The sequence below is a fragment of the Felis catus genome, chromosome A2 (genome assembly GCF_018350175.1).
Source record: "Felis catus isolate Fca126 chromosome A2, F.catus_Fca126_mat1.0, whole genome shotgun sequence".
Lineage (NCBI taxonomy): Eukaryota > Metazoa > Chordata > Mammalia > Carnivora > Felidae > Felis > Felis catus.
Window position 1 is genome coordinate 11,387,725 of NC_058369.1, and position 13,887 is coordinate 11,401,611.

At 51.3% G+C, this 13,887-nt stretch overlaps 1 protein-coding gene across 7 annotated transcripts in view; it reads right to left on the minus strand.

Annotated features, from left to right (window-relative positions):
- BRD4 (bromodomain containing 4) overlaps positions 1-13,887 on the minus strand; it is an 86,781-nt gene that overhangs the window by 23,647 nt on the left and 49,247 nt on the right. For 5 of the 7 annotated variants that reach the window (XM_023246610.2, XM_045047402.1, XM_023246621.2 and 2 more), the window contains exons 2-7: positions 12,410-12,728; positions 8,635-8,772; positions 7,176-7,311; positions 5,153-5,442; positions 4,092-4,454; positions 3,068-3,196 (exon numbers count right to left, since the gene is read on the minus strand). In XM_023246610.2, the coding sequence (XP_023102378.1) occupies positions 3,068-3,196; positions 4,092-4,454; positions 5,153-5,442; positions 7,176-7,311; positions 8,635-8,772; positions 12,410-12,694 (1,341 nt within the window). In that variant the 5' untranslated portion in view covers positions 12,695-12,728. Of the gene's footprint in view, positions 1-3,067; positions 3,197-4,091; positions 4,455-5,152; positions 5,443-7,175; positions 7,312-7,911; positions 8,040-8,634; positions 8,773-12,409; positions 12,729-13,887 lie in introns of those variants that run through there. The other 2 variants (XM_023246624.2, XM_045047406.1) reach the window with 2 other exon arrangements.

Genomic DNA, 13,887 nt, shown 5'->3' on the forward strand with positions numbered 1-13,887 from the left:
GAACAGTCTAATTAAGAGGAGGCAAGTCTAATACCTGTTCAAGAGGCAAACAAAGGTTGGGGATTTGTTGCTTCTCCTTCCCTCTGGACAATCTAGTCATCCAACCATGCTGATCCAGGAAAGCTTACGAGGAAGAGGAAAAAGACTGAAATGCCACAGAGCAACCAACTTCCAGACAAGAAGCCCTTCACATCGACTCTGCATCTGAAGCAGATACCTCTCCACCTGCCTCGTGGCAATGGAGAAGGAACATCACTTCCTGTAACACAGCAACCCACCCTGAAGTGGGCCAAGCGGGCTAGGGCAGAGGCCGCCCCGTGCTAAATGGCCCACCCTAGGCACTGCCCCTGCCTGAAATGGACCCTCCTTCAGGTCAAGGACCTCATCTAGTCCAGCCTGGTATCTGGAACAAAAATGTTCAGAAAGAGGCTGCTGTGAGGAAAATAGCCCAGTGGTCTCACTATGGCTAAACCCCATGTTTGGGTCATGTTCATGCCACTGCCAGAAGGATAAAAATGAAAAACATAAAACCAGGGGAACCTGGGTGGCTCAGTCAGTTAAGTGTCCAACTTCAGTTCAGGTCATGACCTCACAGTTTGTGGGCTCGAGACCCGCATCGGGCTCTCTGCTGTCAGCACAGAGCCTGCTTCGGATCCTGACCCCCCCCCCCCCCCCCCCCCCGCCCTGCCCTTCTGCCACTCATGCTCTCTCAGAATTAAATAAACGTTAAAAAAAAAAAAAAAAAAAGACAAAGCCAAGACATAAAACAGGCACAGAAATTAGGGAAAGCTAGAATATACTGGAGAATTCTTTCTCTTTCTGATTTATTTATTTATTTAAGTTTATTTATTTAAAGAGAAGGTGCATGCGCAGGGGAGGGGCAGGGAGAGAGGGAGAAAGAAAATCCCAAGCAGGCTCTATGCTGTCGGTGCAGAGCCCGACGTGGGGCTCCAACTCATAAATTGTGAGATCATGACCTGAGCTGACATCAAGAGTTAGATGCTTAACTGACTAAGCTACCCAGGCTCAGCCACTCTCCTTCTATTCTTTTTAAAGTAAAGTAGGTCAGAATAGCAATCTTGGTGCTGGCACAGAACTTGTTTTGGTTTAGCTGTTTGCATGAGGGCAAATAAAGGGTAGGAGTATCGATCTGGGAAAAAGCTATCTCCCTCCCCCAATCCTCACAGGACAGTGGGAAGAGGAAGTCTAAGACAAAGATCTGAGGGCAACACTGCCACCTGGTGGCCATGTATGAGAATTGCCATAAAATTATAAAGCCTGAACTCTTTTTAAGGATGGGAAATGCAGAAGTAAACAACGGAAAAGCAGCTTTGTGAAGAAAGCAGAAAGCACCCCCCACCCCAAATCTCAGGGAAAATAAAACCAAATAACAAGCAATAGAAACTAAAATAACGTTCAAGGCTGAGTGTGCATTTCAATAATAGCAGCCAGGTTCACAGTAGTAATAAGTTTTTATTCTATCCCAAGAGTTCCAGGACACATCCTTTGAACAAAAGCAGTCCCTGACCCAGACAGAGGCCAAGGGAAGGAACGGGAGAGATGGAGCCTTGGCTCCAGTGTGAGGAGGTAAGAGCCACTATGATGGTAAGTCTGGGACAACATGTGGAGCTAACGGAACCAGGAGACGGGCAAGCGATGGGTCTCAGGCAGCCTCTGAGCTGAACGGACCCACAGGTTGCCAAAGGCATTTGCGAGTCTGCACTTGTGCCCTGTAAGCACTCTACAGACGGGTGGGAAAGACAGGTGTGAGGAAGCCTCCCACCTCGCCACCAGGTGGGAGTGGGGCATGAGATGTGCAAACTGGTCCTGGGCTTGACCAGAGTGCCTGCCTGTTGTAACAGCAGGTGATCCACCCCAGGGCCTGCTCTGACACTGAGAGCAGAAGCAACCCAGGGCTTTGGGGATAAGGGATTAGATATTTTTATGTGTGTAGGCTTAAGAATTTTTTAAAAAGCAGATTATAAAAGTACTAAATATAGACTTTATTCTCCAGAATTTTTTTTGAAGATTTTTTTTTTAAGTGATCTCTACACCCAATGTGGGGCTCCAACTCACAACCCTGAGATCAAGAGTCACATGCTCTACTGACTGAGCCAGCCACGTGCCCCAATTCTCCATAATTTTTAACCCCTGATCTTTCCACCCAAAGATAACCACTGCTGAAATCTGGGTACGTTTTTCCTTTTTTAAATAAAGCAAAGTGAAGTCAGTTCACACATTATGCTGTAACCTGCCCCCCTTCCTTCCACTCACATGTGCACTTTACAGGGTGCACACCCAGACCAACTTGAAGGGGCCACAAACCCCAATGGCACCCATTAGGAAGTTGTGGCCTCACGGAACACCTAGAAAGCAAAAGACTTCAAGGCTCTGGTGAAGAAATGTCCACAGCTGAGCAGTTACTTCAGCTCACAACTGTGTCCAAGTGCCTACCTAACAAGAGTGTCTGCCACCAACCGGAGACAGGTCTGTTTTGGAGAACAGATTGGGCGACATACAGCACATACACTCTTCTGGCCAAGGGCAACCGAATGCAGGTATGGGGCAGGAGGTTTTCAGTGGGATACACCAAAACAAAACCCCAAATGCCCAAGACCAAAACCAACTGTCCTGCTTTATAAAATTTTTTTTTTCAACGTTTATTTATTTTTGGGACAGAGAAAGACAGAGCATGAACGGGCGAGGGGCAGAGAGAGAGGGAGACACAGAATCGGAAACAGGCTCCAGGCTCTGAGCCATCAGCCCAGAGCCCGACGTGGGGCTCGAACTCACGGACCGCGAGATCGTGACCTGGCTGAAGTCGGACGCTTAACCGACTGCGCCACCCAGGCGCCCCCCAACTGTCCTGCTTTATAATAAAATAACCTCAATTTTATATTGACGCACACGCTATTCTGACTCAAGTTTATCTTCAAAGCAACATGGCATTATACCAAAGCAAATGACAGAAATAAAATCTATGAAGGGCCATACAGGCCTGGCCCACCCAGGACCCCAGACTGCTCTACTGCAGGATGTTGTACCTGGAGCTTCCCCAGGGCCTCACCTGGAGCTTGCGGGCCATGGCCACCACCTCGTGGTCAGGAGGATTGTATTTATAGCAGTTGGAGAACATCAATCGGACATCAGCACCAAATTCCTGAGCGTCGCGGTACTCGCGGGCCTCCAGTTTAGACTGCAAAGACAAGACAGGGCCTCCTTAGTTATGCCCACACCTGCTCCAATGGGGACGTGACAGCCAGGAGGGCTGCCTATAGGAGCAAGTCAGTTTTGCAGCGGAGCAGAGAAGAGATCATCACCTTAGTTCTCTGTCAGGTGGACAAAAAGACACTCAAAAGCAACTCTCAGGGCTGGGAAATGCCCTGCTAGCATGCCAAACCCACCCATCCTGGTCACTGTGACTAAGGACCAAGTGGACACAGAATAAATGGAGACAGAGCTTCAGCCAGACTGTAAGAGAAGGGCTGGGACCAGTTCTGACCTGACATACACCTGTCTTGGTGATATGAGATAAGACACAGGTCAAAAGGAACATAAGTACCGTCCCCTCTTCTGTCTGTCCCATGTTGGGGCAGGCTTACTTTACTCCCAGACAGAAATGCAAAATAGCTTAAAATAAATAAACATAACCAAAAAGGCCTCAAAATACAACAATGAAGATGCCAGCACTTGTGTGTCTCCTCCTGAGAGGAGACATCAAGACCCACTCTATGACACCGGGCCTGGCAAAGTCATCAACTCTCAACACCTCCTGGAACATTAACTGTGTGCAAAGTGCCCATGGGCACTAGGGCCCAAGGCCACAGAGGGCTTGTCCCCAGACCAGAGGGCACAGCATTGCTGCTGTCTGGGAAGAAAACTCCCAAGCACATGGTCCTGGAGGCCGTCCCCTACAATTCCCAGCAGGGGGCGCTGGGCTGCTTTGAGCTGGTGAGAAGAGACAGCTGCTAGGGCACAGTTCCGAAGCACCCAGGGCCTGGACCCTCCTCTTGGACCAGCCTAGGAAGTTCTGACTTCTCTGTCCCGGGGAGCCCTGCCCCAAGCTCGGAGGGTGGGGGGCATCTGCTCACCTTGATTGTGCTCATGTCCATGGGGTGCTTGATGATGTCACAGTAGTCGTGCAGGCCCAATGCCTCTACGTCCACAGGCTTGTAGAACGGCCAGGCGTAGGCTGCGTGCTTCTTGGCAAACATCTCCTTGAGGATGCCACTGCAGCACTTGAGCTGCTCTGAGACCTTGCTGCTCTTATCCGACACTGGGTGCTGCTGAGAGTCGGGCACGTCCTTCTTGGGGGGCTTCACAGGCCGGCTGCTCTCCCGCCGGGGGCCCAGCTTGGCAGTCTTAGGCTCCGGGGGTAGTGATGGTGGTTCATGAATGGGGTCAATGGTGGTGGGGGTGGTGGTGTCCGCTTTCCTCTTAACTCCCTTCTTTGTCTGCCGAGAGCACAGGGGTGACAAGCACGGTCAAAGGTGACGGCCGGCACAGCTGTCCCTCCCTCCGCTCACTCCTGAAGCTGGGTCCTTTCTGGGGTTCCAACATTCAAAGGGAATGGGGCTCAAAGGTAACTCCATGGGTGAAGGACCGAGGCAAGAAAAGACCTGTCCCATCACTCTCTCTGCAGCTGGGACAGGACCTGCCAGTGGCAGGAGAAAGCACACACGCAAGGGCACAATCTGCTCACTGGAGGCCACAGAAACCTCCTGAAGCAGCTTCCCACTTAATGCCAGGGAAGCCGCTCAGAGCCAAGCCTGGACACACTGGCCCCCCCCAGGGCAGGCACGTCTCAGAGACTATAAGGGTGCCATCTGCAAACATGCACAGTCTAAATTAGAACTAGGGAAGGGGCTGGGGGGTTGGCAAGCCCTGGGGGGTGGGCTCAACTATGGGACCTGTGGGCCAGCAGGGCAGCAGCTTCTAGGCCGTGACTTAAACACTGCACAGTGCCCCCAAAACACCCACAAAGTGCCCCAGGAGCCAGGACAAGCTCTGCATGAAGCGCCGGCAGTGACAGTGACTTGTCTCCTGCAAGCCTCACTGCTATGGAAGGGAAGACAAAAAAGAGGGGGTGCTGAGGTGGTAGGAGCCCACCAGTGGCCAGGATGGGCCACACGCACACACAGAGAACGCTCACCTTCACAGGCTGTGGGGTGGCCGCGATGATGGGTGGGTGGCTCTGCACAGGCTGGGGGTTTGGTGCAGGTGGGGGTGGTGGCTGAGGGGGCACCGGCGGGGCTGTCTGCAGTGGCTGGGGAGGCACCACTGTCATGACGGGGGTCTGAACGATGAGGTCTGGGGTGACCGCAGGGAAGGGGTGAGGTGCAGCCTGCACAGGCGGAGGGTTCTGCTGAGGGGTCTGGGTCTGCGGAGGAGTCGATGCTTGAGTTGTGTTTGGTACCGTAGAGACGCCAGGTTTTGCCGTCCCTACCAATCATAAAAGGGACAGGTGATTAGATGCCGAACCTGACACATGCTGGCTGACCTCATGGAGACACTGTCACATGTGGTGAGCACCCATCTGTGCGAGCAGAGCACATAACGTCACCGTAACTATTCGCCTAAGAGACAGAACAACCCGTACACCCCAGACCTTGGCCAAATTGGTCCACCTGCCCCAGGTATCTCTGAGAGCAGCGGCACACTGCATGCCACACCTCCTGAAGCGTGCTGGCTTCAAGTCCCAATCGGGCACAAAGACGCCTTCATGGGCATGGAGGCCGGGGCCAAAGGAGCAGGAAACACACGCTGAGAGTTAGCACCAGGCCTGTAGATGGGGAGCGGAAAAATGTTCCTTGGCACTTTTGGACAGAGCTGTCCTCATTCCCAGAAGCGCTGCCTTCTGAGTAAGCAATTCTGGCAGGGGGCCGGCATCAGCAGCCCTGGCCAAGGTTTCTGGAAACTGGCAAACTTCCACCTCCCTGAGCCACAGGAGGAGGCTGGACGGCTGCTGCCCTTTGTGACCGGCTCAGACTGCCTCCCTGCAGCTGCGCGGGTGAGCCCAGACACAACACCCTGCATCTGTCCCATGTGCAGACCAAACTCCTGGTCCCAGAGAGTAAGGCCAGGGTAAGGATACTGGCCACCCCTTGGCAGGACCCACGTCTACGGGATGACCCTCAGGACCACCTGTCCTTGGCTACCCCTCATTGCAGCAGGGGATTAGGCCAGCCCCCTTTGCTCCTGTGAAGCCACCACTTCTGAGCAGGGCGGGAAGTCAGTCGAAAGCCCTCTCTTTAGAGAAGCAAACACCCCACAGCATGGGTCACCTCAGCACAGAGCTAAGGATGGCAAGATGCAGAAGGCAGCTGTTAGAGCTTTTCCTAGACAGAAACATTTCACTGTTTCTCCTCCCTCCCCAGCAGCTGGCCTTTGGAATCCTGTGTCAGGCTGAGAGACGGGGGCAGGAAGCAGGGTGGCCGCTGAGATAGACAAGGAAGGGAGAGCTTCACTTTGACTTCAGAAGCATCAAAAAGCAGGCCTGGCTCGGACATAAGCATCTTAAGATAATTCAAACAACCAACTTCAAGGTTCAAGGATACGACTGTTAGTTAAAACCGCCACTGGTCAGGTGAATTCCTTTTCTCTAAAATGGAGTAAATAATTCAAATAACAAAAATGCTTTGAAAAAGTCCCTTTTTTTTTTTTAATTTTTTTTTTTCAACGTTTATTTATTTTTGGGACAGAGAGAGACAGAGCACGAACGGGGGAGGGGCAGAGAGAGAGAGGGAGACACAGAATCGGAAACAGGCTCCAGGCTCCGAGCCATCAGCCCAGAGCCTGACGCGGGGCTCGAACTCATGGACCGCGAGATCGTGACCTGGCTGAAGTCGGACGCTTAACTGACTGCGCCACCCAGGCGCCCCGAAAAAGTCACTTTTTAACCAAGGTCCATAAGAAAAAAAAAAAGAAAAAAAGAAAAGAAAAAAAAAGAAAAGAAAAAAAAAATCAGGGTCCAATTATTTCTACTTTGTGGGAGGTCACACACTCATGCGACCCTCTGAAAGGGGCACTTTCACCACTAAGCCTGACCCTACTACCACTCCCAGTTAGTCCCTCACTGAACCTGGAGAAGGAGACAAGATTGGGAAGAAGGAAAGCCAATGTCCTTGTTATTTCAATGTGAGGCAAACGGTGCTGGGGCACTAGAGGTACCCTACCTGCTTCTTTCCTCCCACGTCCTCTTCCTTTTGCCTGGACTATCATGATCTCAGTTTCTTCAGTGGGCAGTTCATTGATTTTCTGCAAGAAGAGCTTCTCCAGAGCTTCTGCCATTAAGACTATGTCATCTCCAGGCTGGAAAAGGAGACACGGGGGTGAGGGTCAGAAAGCCCTCACCACCTCTCTAGATAGAGCAAGAGCTGCCCACCCTGTGCCACCCACCCCCTGCCCCAAAGCATGAAGTATCATAGTCAGGGTCCTTCCCGATCTGAATCCTAAAGGGCCACAACAGTTATACCACCAGATATCACAGAGGTTCACGTGCCTGAATCAGCACCCGTCCACCTGCACCTCCCTCTCTAGTCTTTTAAGCTCTGGCCTGAGAAACCATCCTAGTGCCTTAAGTATCTAACAAGCCCTGCCAATCACTGACAGAATCCCTCCTCTGACACAATTCCACTCTACTACAAATACTTGAATTACACAGGATTTCTTGCCACAGATACATTAGCAGGGCTCTGACAATGCTCCCCAGTGTTACCTCAAGGCAGCTCACTGGGGCTCGGGTCATGCCTATCTCGAACTACATTATGGGTCCCCACTCTGTTGCCTCATCTACGACATGCTGTTCCCACTCAGCTCTAAACTGAGAAGCTCATCTGTGGACATTTCACTGAAACCTAGTGATGAGAGCTGAGACTTTTAAAAAAACACAGTAAACTTCAAGAAACTCACCTACCCATCTCTTCTGGGCAATTTTACCCACTACACCAGCAGAGGTCAAAAGCTGAGTTCTGTATAGTGTCTCCCTCCAGAGCCGTTCTATATGAAAGGGTTGGTTTTAATCACATCTGTGGTCTGAACTGTAAACAAATGATCTGGCTTCATGGCACAGCCGAGCCGAAAGGTTTGGCTAACGGGGTTAAGAAGTGACCTTCAGGTCTACAAGTGAGATCAGGGGACATTCAATTCTACGGCCACAAGTTGTCAATGGTCATGTCCACATTTCAGATGCGGCGGCCCCCATCACACCCTCTCTCACATTGAGGTTTCTGTTTGAACACACCTTTGCACAACTACATGTTAGTAGGCTCCTTCCTGACAATTGACATCACCCAAATGGACTTTTTAATGAGTTGTCACTGTCCTTCTCACACCTTCTCTACTACACATGCCCAAGAACCAAAATCCCAAGGGCACGAGAAGCACATGCTTCAAGCTAACAAGGACGGCTTGGAAGTAAAGCAAGGCCAGCACCCTCCTCCCCAAAAAAGAAATACCCAGTCACAGGCAAAGCCATGGGTCCCATTATTTCTGCCTCCAAATGATCTCCTCCCATCAGACTCTAAATCCCACCGGCTACCAAGCACCCCTGCCCACAGGCTCCAGATATGCCCGCCTCCTTCTCCTCTCCTCCCCTCCCCTCAGGGCAGCTGGACACCTGCCACCACATCTCACCTTGTTGTAGATGTAACAATTTGTAAACATAGTGTTGAAGTCCTGGATACATTCCTGAGCATTCCAGTAATAGTTGTTTTCCAAGCGCTTCTTTATTGTTCCCATATCCATAGGCGTTTTAATGATCTTATAGTAATCCTGGAGAGAAAAAGAGCAAAAGGCCAGTGTCACCTTCCCAGCCATGCAGCATTCATAGGTGGGCCTGTGGATCTCACTCCAGGAACACAGATGAGAGCCACGGCACAGACTGAAGCCGTTCCACGGTCTCAGCAAGCCATCTCAACGGGAATCCAAGACAAAGTGAGAATTAGGGAAGAATTCTTAACATGTCGGGTGCAAATCTGGAGGGAAAATGTCCAAGTCTGTCACGTGCCCAGGTCTGGGAACAGGTTGTCTTTACTGAGATCTAGGCTTTTTTTCCTTTTTTTGTATGATGTTAAAATCCTTTAATTTCTAGTAAATAACAGGGAAAACATACAGCTCTTTGAAAAGCAGTCCTTATCTAGTAAAACAACCTACAGCAGGTTGTACTTTCTCCCTACTATTTTGACATTTTACTGGTCCACAAAATGCAAAATCCTATGGAACCAGCATCGAGGAACACCTGTAACAACTGGAATCCCTGCTTCTGATCACACTGAAGAACCATGGAGCAGAAGCCTCCACCTTCACTCAAGTTCACCACACTTCCATTTCGATTACTGGTCTTTCTAAAGGATGTGTCAGCAGTACCTGGATATAGCTGAATAACCAACCAGGTTAATGAGGAATCCAGACAACCCGTACAATCCTCAGTTAAGAAAAAAAAAAAAAAAAAATCCAGCAGACCCCACTCCTCAAAACTTCACACCTTACTCTACAAGTGCCAAACGGAAGGAGCCAGACGGCAGGTGTAGATATCCTAAAGCCCTTCAAATCAGACTCTACTACTGTCCGCTTTCTCTGAATCTAAACCTATCCTAAAAACTGAATGTTTATATTTAAAAATAACCACACGAGGTATCTGGGAACAGAACAGGCAGCACACCAGGCTTCCCTGTAGAAGGACCGGAGAGAGCCAGGCAGGGAGACCCGCATGCAGCTGGCCAGCTCCAAGGTAGACTGCAATCTCAGAGGCTCCCTTAATCAGGCCTGGGTGTGGTATCAGAACCAAGTCCTGATGGCAGAGAGGCAGGCCTATCCCTCACCAAGTGCCACGGTCTTGCCTGGAAATGGTGGACAGTATTGGAAAGGTAAGCACAGGGTATAAGGCTTTAAGCTGTTCTGACCCCCACGAGAAAGAACAAAAGCAACCAGCTTACACATAATGAGTGGCGGAGATCATAGCCCTGAGCTGACAAGGGCTACACACGCATGCCCGGGTACCCTGCCCAGGAGGCCACAAGGACAGACTGTACCAGACTTTCTATATTCTACTATGGCTCTGGCCACCTTTCCCAAGAGAACCAAGGCCCCAGTGGAAATATATTTTTTAGTCTATGGCCAATAATGGTGTCAGCTGCTTGAACTGGCCATGGCCTGTCAAGTAGAGGGAGAGAGACAGAGAGCGAGCGCATGAGCGTGCTGACAAGGGGGCAGTGGGTTTAGGGGCATGACAATCTAACTGTACATGTTTACTGAACAGAAGGGGCAGGCATTCTAGTGAAAAGTCCAGCAGAGATCAGAGGCCAAAATGCAGATAAAGATTCCTGGAAGGTGTCAGAAAACAGAAAAAGACAGAACCCTTTTTTTTGTGGCTGTAGTAACATTTTCTCGAGGAGGGGGAGAGGTCCCTGGAACACCAGGCTTTAAGCAGAACGCTGCTTCTGACTGACTAGCCCTGCCCTACTCCTCTGGGTCAGTTCCTGGCGCTCCCACCTCCCTGAAGACACCAGATCAGTGCCACCTTGCACCGGCCTCTTCTTCCTATGTCAGAACTGCTGAGGGTGATGTCAACAGTCACAGAGACAGGGATTCACACTGTGACCTCCGGGGACCCTGGCCTCCACTGCACAGTAATGATCTCAAACTCCCAAACCACTGGGCCTTACAGACCCCCCTGCCCCATGTCTGTCCTGCTAGCTAGGGATGCTGCCTTCTCGGGATTTTGGGTACCCCAGCCCCCCCCCCCCTTTTTCCTCAGTCTTCACCCTCTCAGCCCTCTGAATTTTCCTGTAACAAACCAACCCCTCCTCCATTCTGGCCCTGCCGCGGTTTCCCTTCAATGCCAAATTTCTCGAAATGATGGCTTCACATCCTCACCTTCTCATTCACACCGTCGGGAATCTGGTTTCTACTTCTGCGTCACATCTTCCTAAGGTCACCAATGCCTTCCTAAAGGCCAACAGGAGGGTCAGGTCGAATTCCTCATCTCTTTGACCTCCCTGCAGCCTCTGATGTGGAAACCTGGGGGACTGCTCTCTGCTGGTGATTCTCCTGGCTCTCTTCTACAGGTCTCCCACCACCTCCCTCTGGTGCTATAAAAGTTGCAGTACCCCCTGGATTTCACCCCCCACCCCAGACCCACCTCCTCCCAGTCTTTGCCTTTGCTCTGGGAAGGTCACCCTCACCTGTGGATCCCACACGGCCCAGCCCAGCCCACTAACCCAACCAGAGATTATGCTGTAGCAAGCTCTCTGAAGAACCTCCCTCCAGTGACAGGTCGTCTGCCCCTACTCCTTGTCACGGTCACCAGCAAGAGTAGCCTCTGAAGCCCAGATCTGGCAAGGATCCTCTTTTGCTTCCGCCCCTTTTCTTGAGCCAGTTCATGATCTAGACCCGCAATGCCTCCTCCTGACTTGCTCTTCCTGAGTGCACATGACACATACTCAACAGAGAGAGGTAACTGGACGAATGTCACGGACACAGCTGCTTTCACAACAGGAGGGTCACACTAGCAGTGTATTCATCCTTTTTGAAACTGGATGCCTGGCAAAGGCTGAGGTTCCTACACTTGTGCAGTTCAAACCCCCAAAGACCCATGCCTGCGTCTATGGCAATAATCATGTAACTCCTCATCCAGGGGATGTGTGAGACTTAGCAAACAGCAGGGCTTAACTTAGAGACACTTAGTCCTCAATGCTAGAAGAAAAGAAAAAAATTATCTATCCCGTTTCTTCCCTGAGGTTCAGTTAGAGATACAAACTGAGGTTCCAGAACCATTTGCTAGGGATGTGGGCAAAAGGAAAACTCTCTAGGGAAAGAGCAGAAGAGGGGTACAGAAGAACCAAAGCAAGTGCACCGTGGCTGCAACTGAGCAGGTGGCGGGTGTGCGTGAAGGCAGCCGAGGGCAAAGCTGCACCGGTTACCTCCTCCCTCCAACCAGGCCCCTCCAAGTACTGGTTGCCTGGGAGATACTCCGCTGCGTCTTCCCACCCTGCGCTCTGGGTGATCGCGACGATGACGACCATGTCAGTACAGAAAAGGTACTGCAGCAAACCAGTCCCCCTTCCACAGCCTCCCAACCATGCCTGAGAAGTAGGGGGCCTGGACCACCAACTGCTCCTACTTCAGCTCCCCTAAGGGATCAGAAGGAAAGCTGCAAGCACTCCTTTTCACCCCCATTTCAACTTCTCTACAGTTTCTCCCGGAGCCGAAATCTAAGAACTGATGACTGTCTGTCAGGACTACCAAAACCATTCACTCAAGGGCCTCATGAGTGCTGGCAGTTCAGAGCGGGGCCCCAAAGGCAGTTCTGGGTCCTCCTCCCGTCTGCCACCGTCCCCCACCGTCCCCAGGAGCAACACGGGAAGGGACCTGGAGGACAGCAGCCCCGGGCCCTGCCCAAGTTACTCACAGGGAGGTTTAGCTTGACGGCGTCCACAGGCTGCTGGAAAGGCCACGCAAACTGGTGTTTCCATAGTGTCTTGAGCACCACTTTGAGCAGATATTGCAATTGATTCGTCTGCCTCTTGGGCTTGTTGGGGTTGGAGGTCTCCGGGGGCGGGGGGTTGGTGCTGGCTGTGTTGGCTTGCTGGGGTTGGGCCTGGGCCTGCGTTGTAGACATTTGGGTGGTTTCTAGTCCATCCCCCATCACTGGCAGATTTCTCAATCTCGTCCCAGGGCCGCTCTCCGCAGACATGCTACTGATCCCATCACATTCTTCACTGGGCACTCTACAAGGAGAAAAAAGCCATAATCAGAAACCAGGCAGCAGATGGGCACCACTCACAGTGCCACAAGTGTGTGGCTTCCAAGGGCCGAGCTCCTCTGATGGAAACTGGTCAGGCTGACCAGAGAGCCGCTTCTTGCACTGACTAAAATAAAAGGCCCCCTGTGTCTGCTCTCCTCGGCAGAGAGCAGACGACGCATCCTACAGAACGGAAGAGAGAGCACGCACCAATAGCGCGCATCAGGAGAGACGGGGCTCAGAGAGAAGAGCTGACCAGGAGCCTGCAAGGGCTGCGAGCACTACTGATTCCATGCAGAAAGAGGCAGAATGAGCAACAAACCAGGTTTTCACATCATGTAACGGTTATTAAAAAAAAAAAAAAAAGTTTTTACTCATTTAGTTGGGGCTGGGGGGACAGAAACCGCATCCCCAAGCAGGCTCTGGCAGTATAGGTGCACAGCCCAACATGGGGCTCGATCCCATGAACCATGAGATCATGACGTGAACCAGAGTCGGACGCCTGACACACAGAGCCACCCAGGCAACACCCATCTGAGAGTTTTTCAGGGACACTGCCTGTGTGGGAGGCAGGATGATTTGCAAGCCCCCAAATATGTCCTTTACATTAAAATTCTTTGTACTTGTGGCCCATGAAACATCGAACCAAGTCAGTAATTCTGTTTGGCGATCAGGGCCAGAAGAGTGGCCCACGGAGTCCACTGCCAAGTGCTCAGGGCAAATGCTCACACTCACTAAGAACACGTCCTTGGTGACTAAAACAACGCATGTTTGCTGATTAAAGAAATCCCACAAAGTAAGTGTTGATAACCTGAAAGTTATCACTTTATTAACCAGGTTTTCAAAGCTTATTCACAGAGATACAGAAAGTTACCTCTCGCGAACTGCACAGGGGGTGTGAGACCCCCAGTTCAATGCCTGTATGAGCACCCCTTCCGAGGCACTCTCCTCACCTGAACGACCCCTGCTTCGGGCCACGCCAAGAATGCAAATCCCGCCAAGAGCATCCTCACGATGGCAACTTTGTGCACCTGTCCAGTTATTCTAACAAAACCACAGATATGGGGTACATGTTTTTACTGCCAAAATGCCCTCCAGAAACACAGTAATTCACCCCTTACTTACAGTGCTGAGAGTTCCCACAC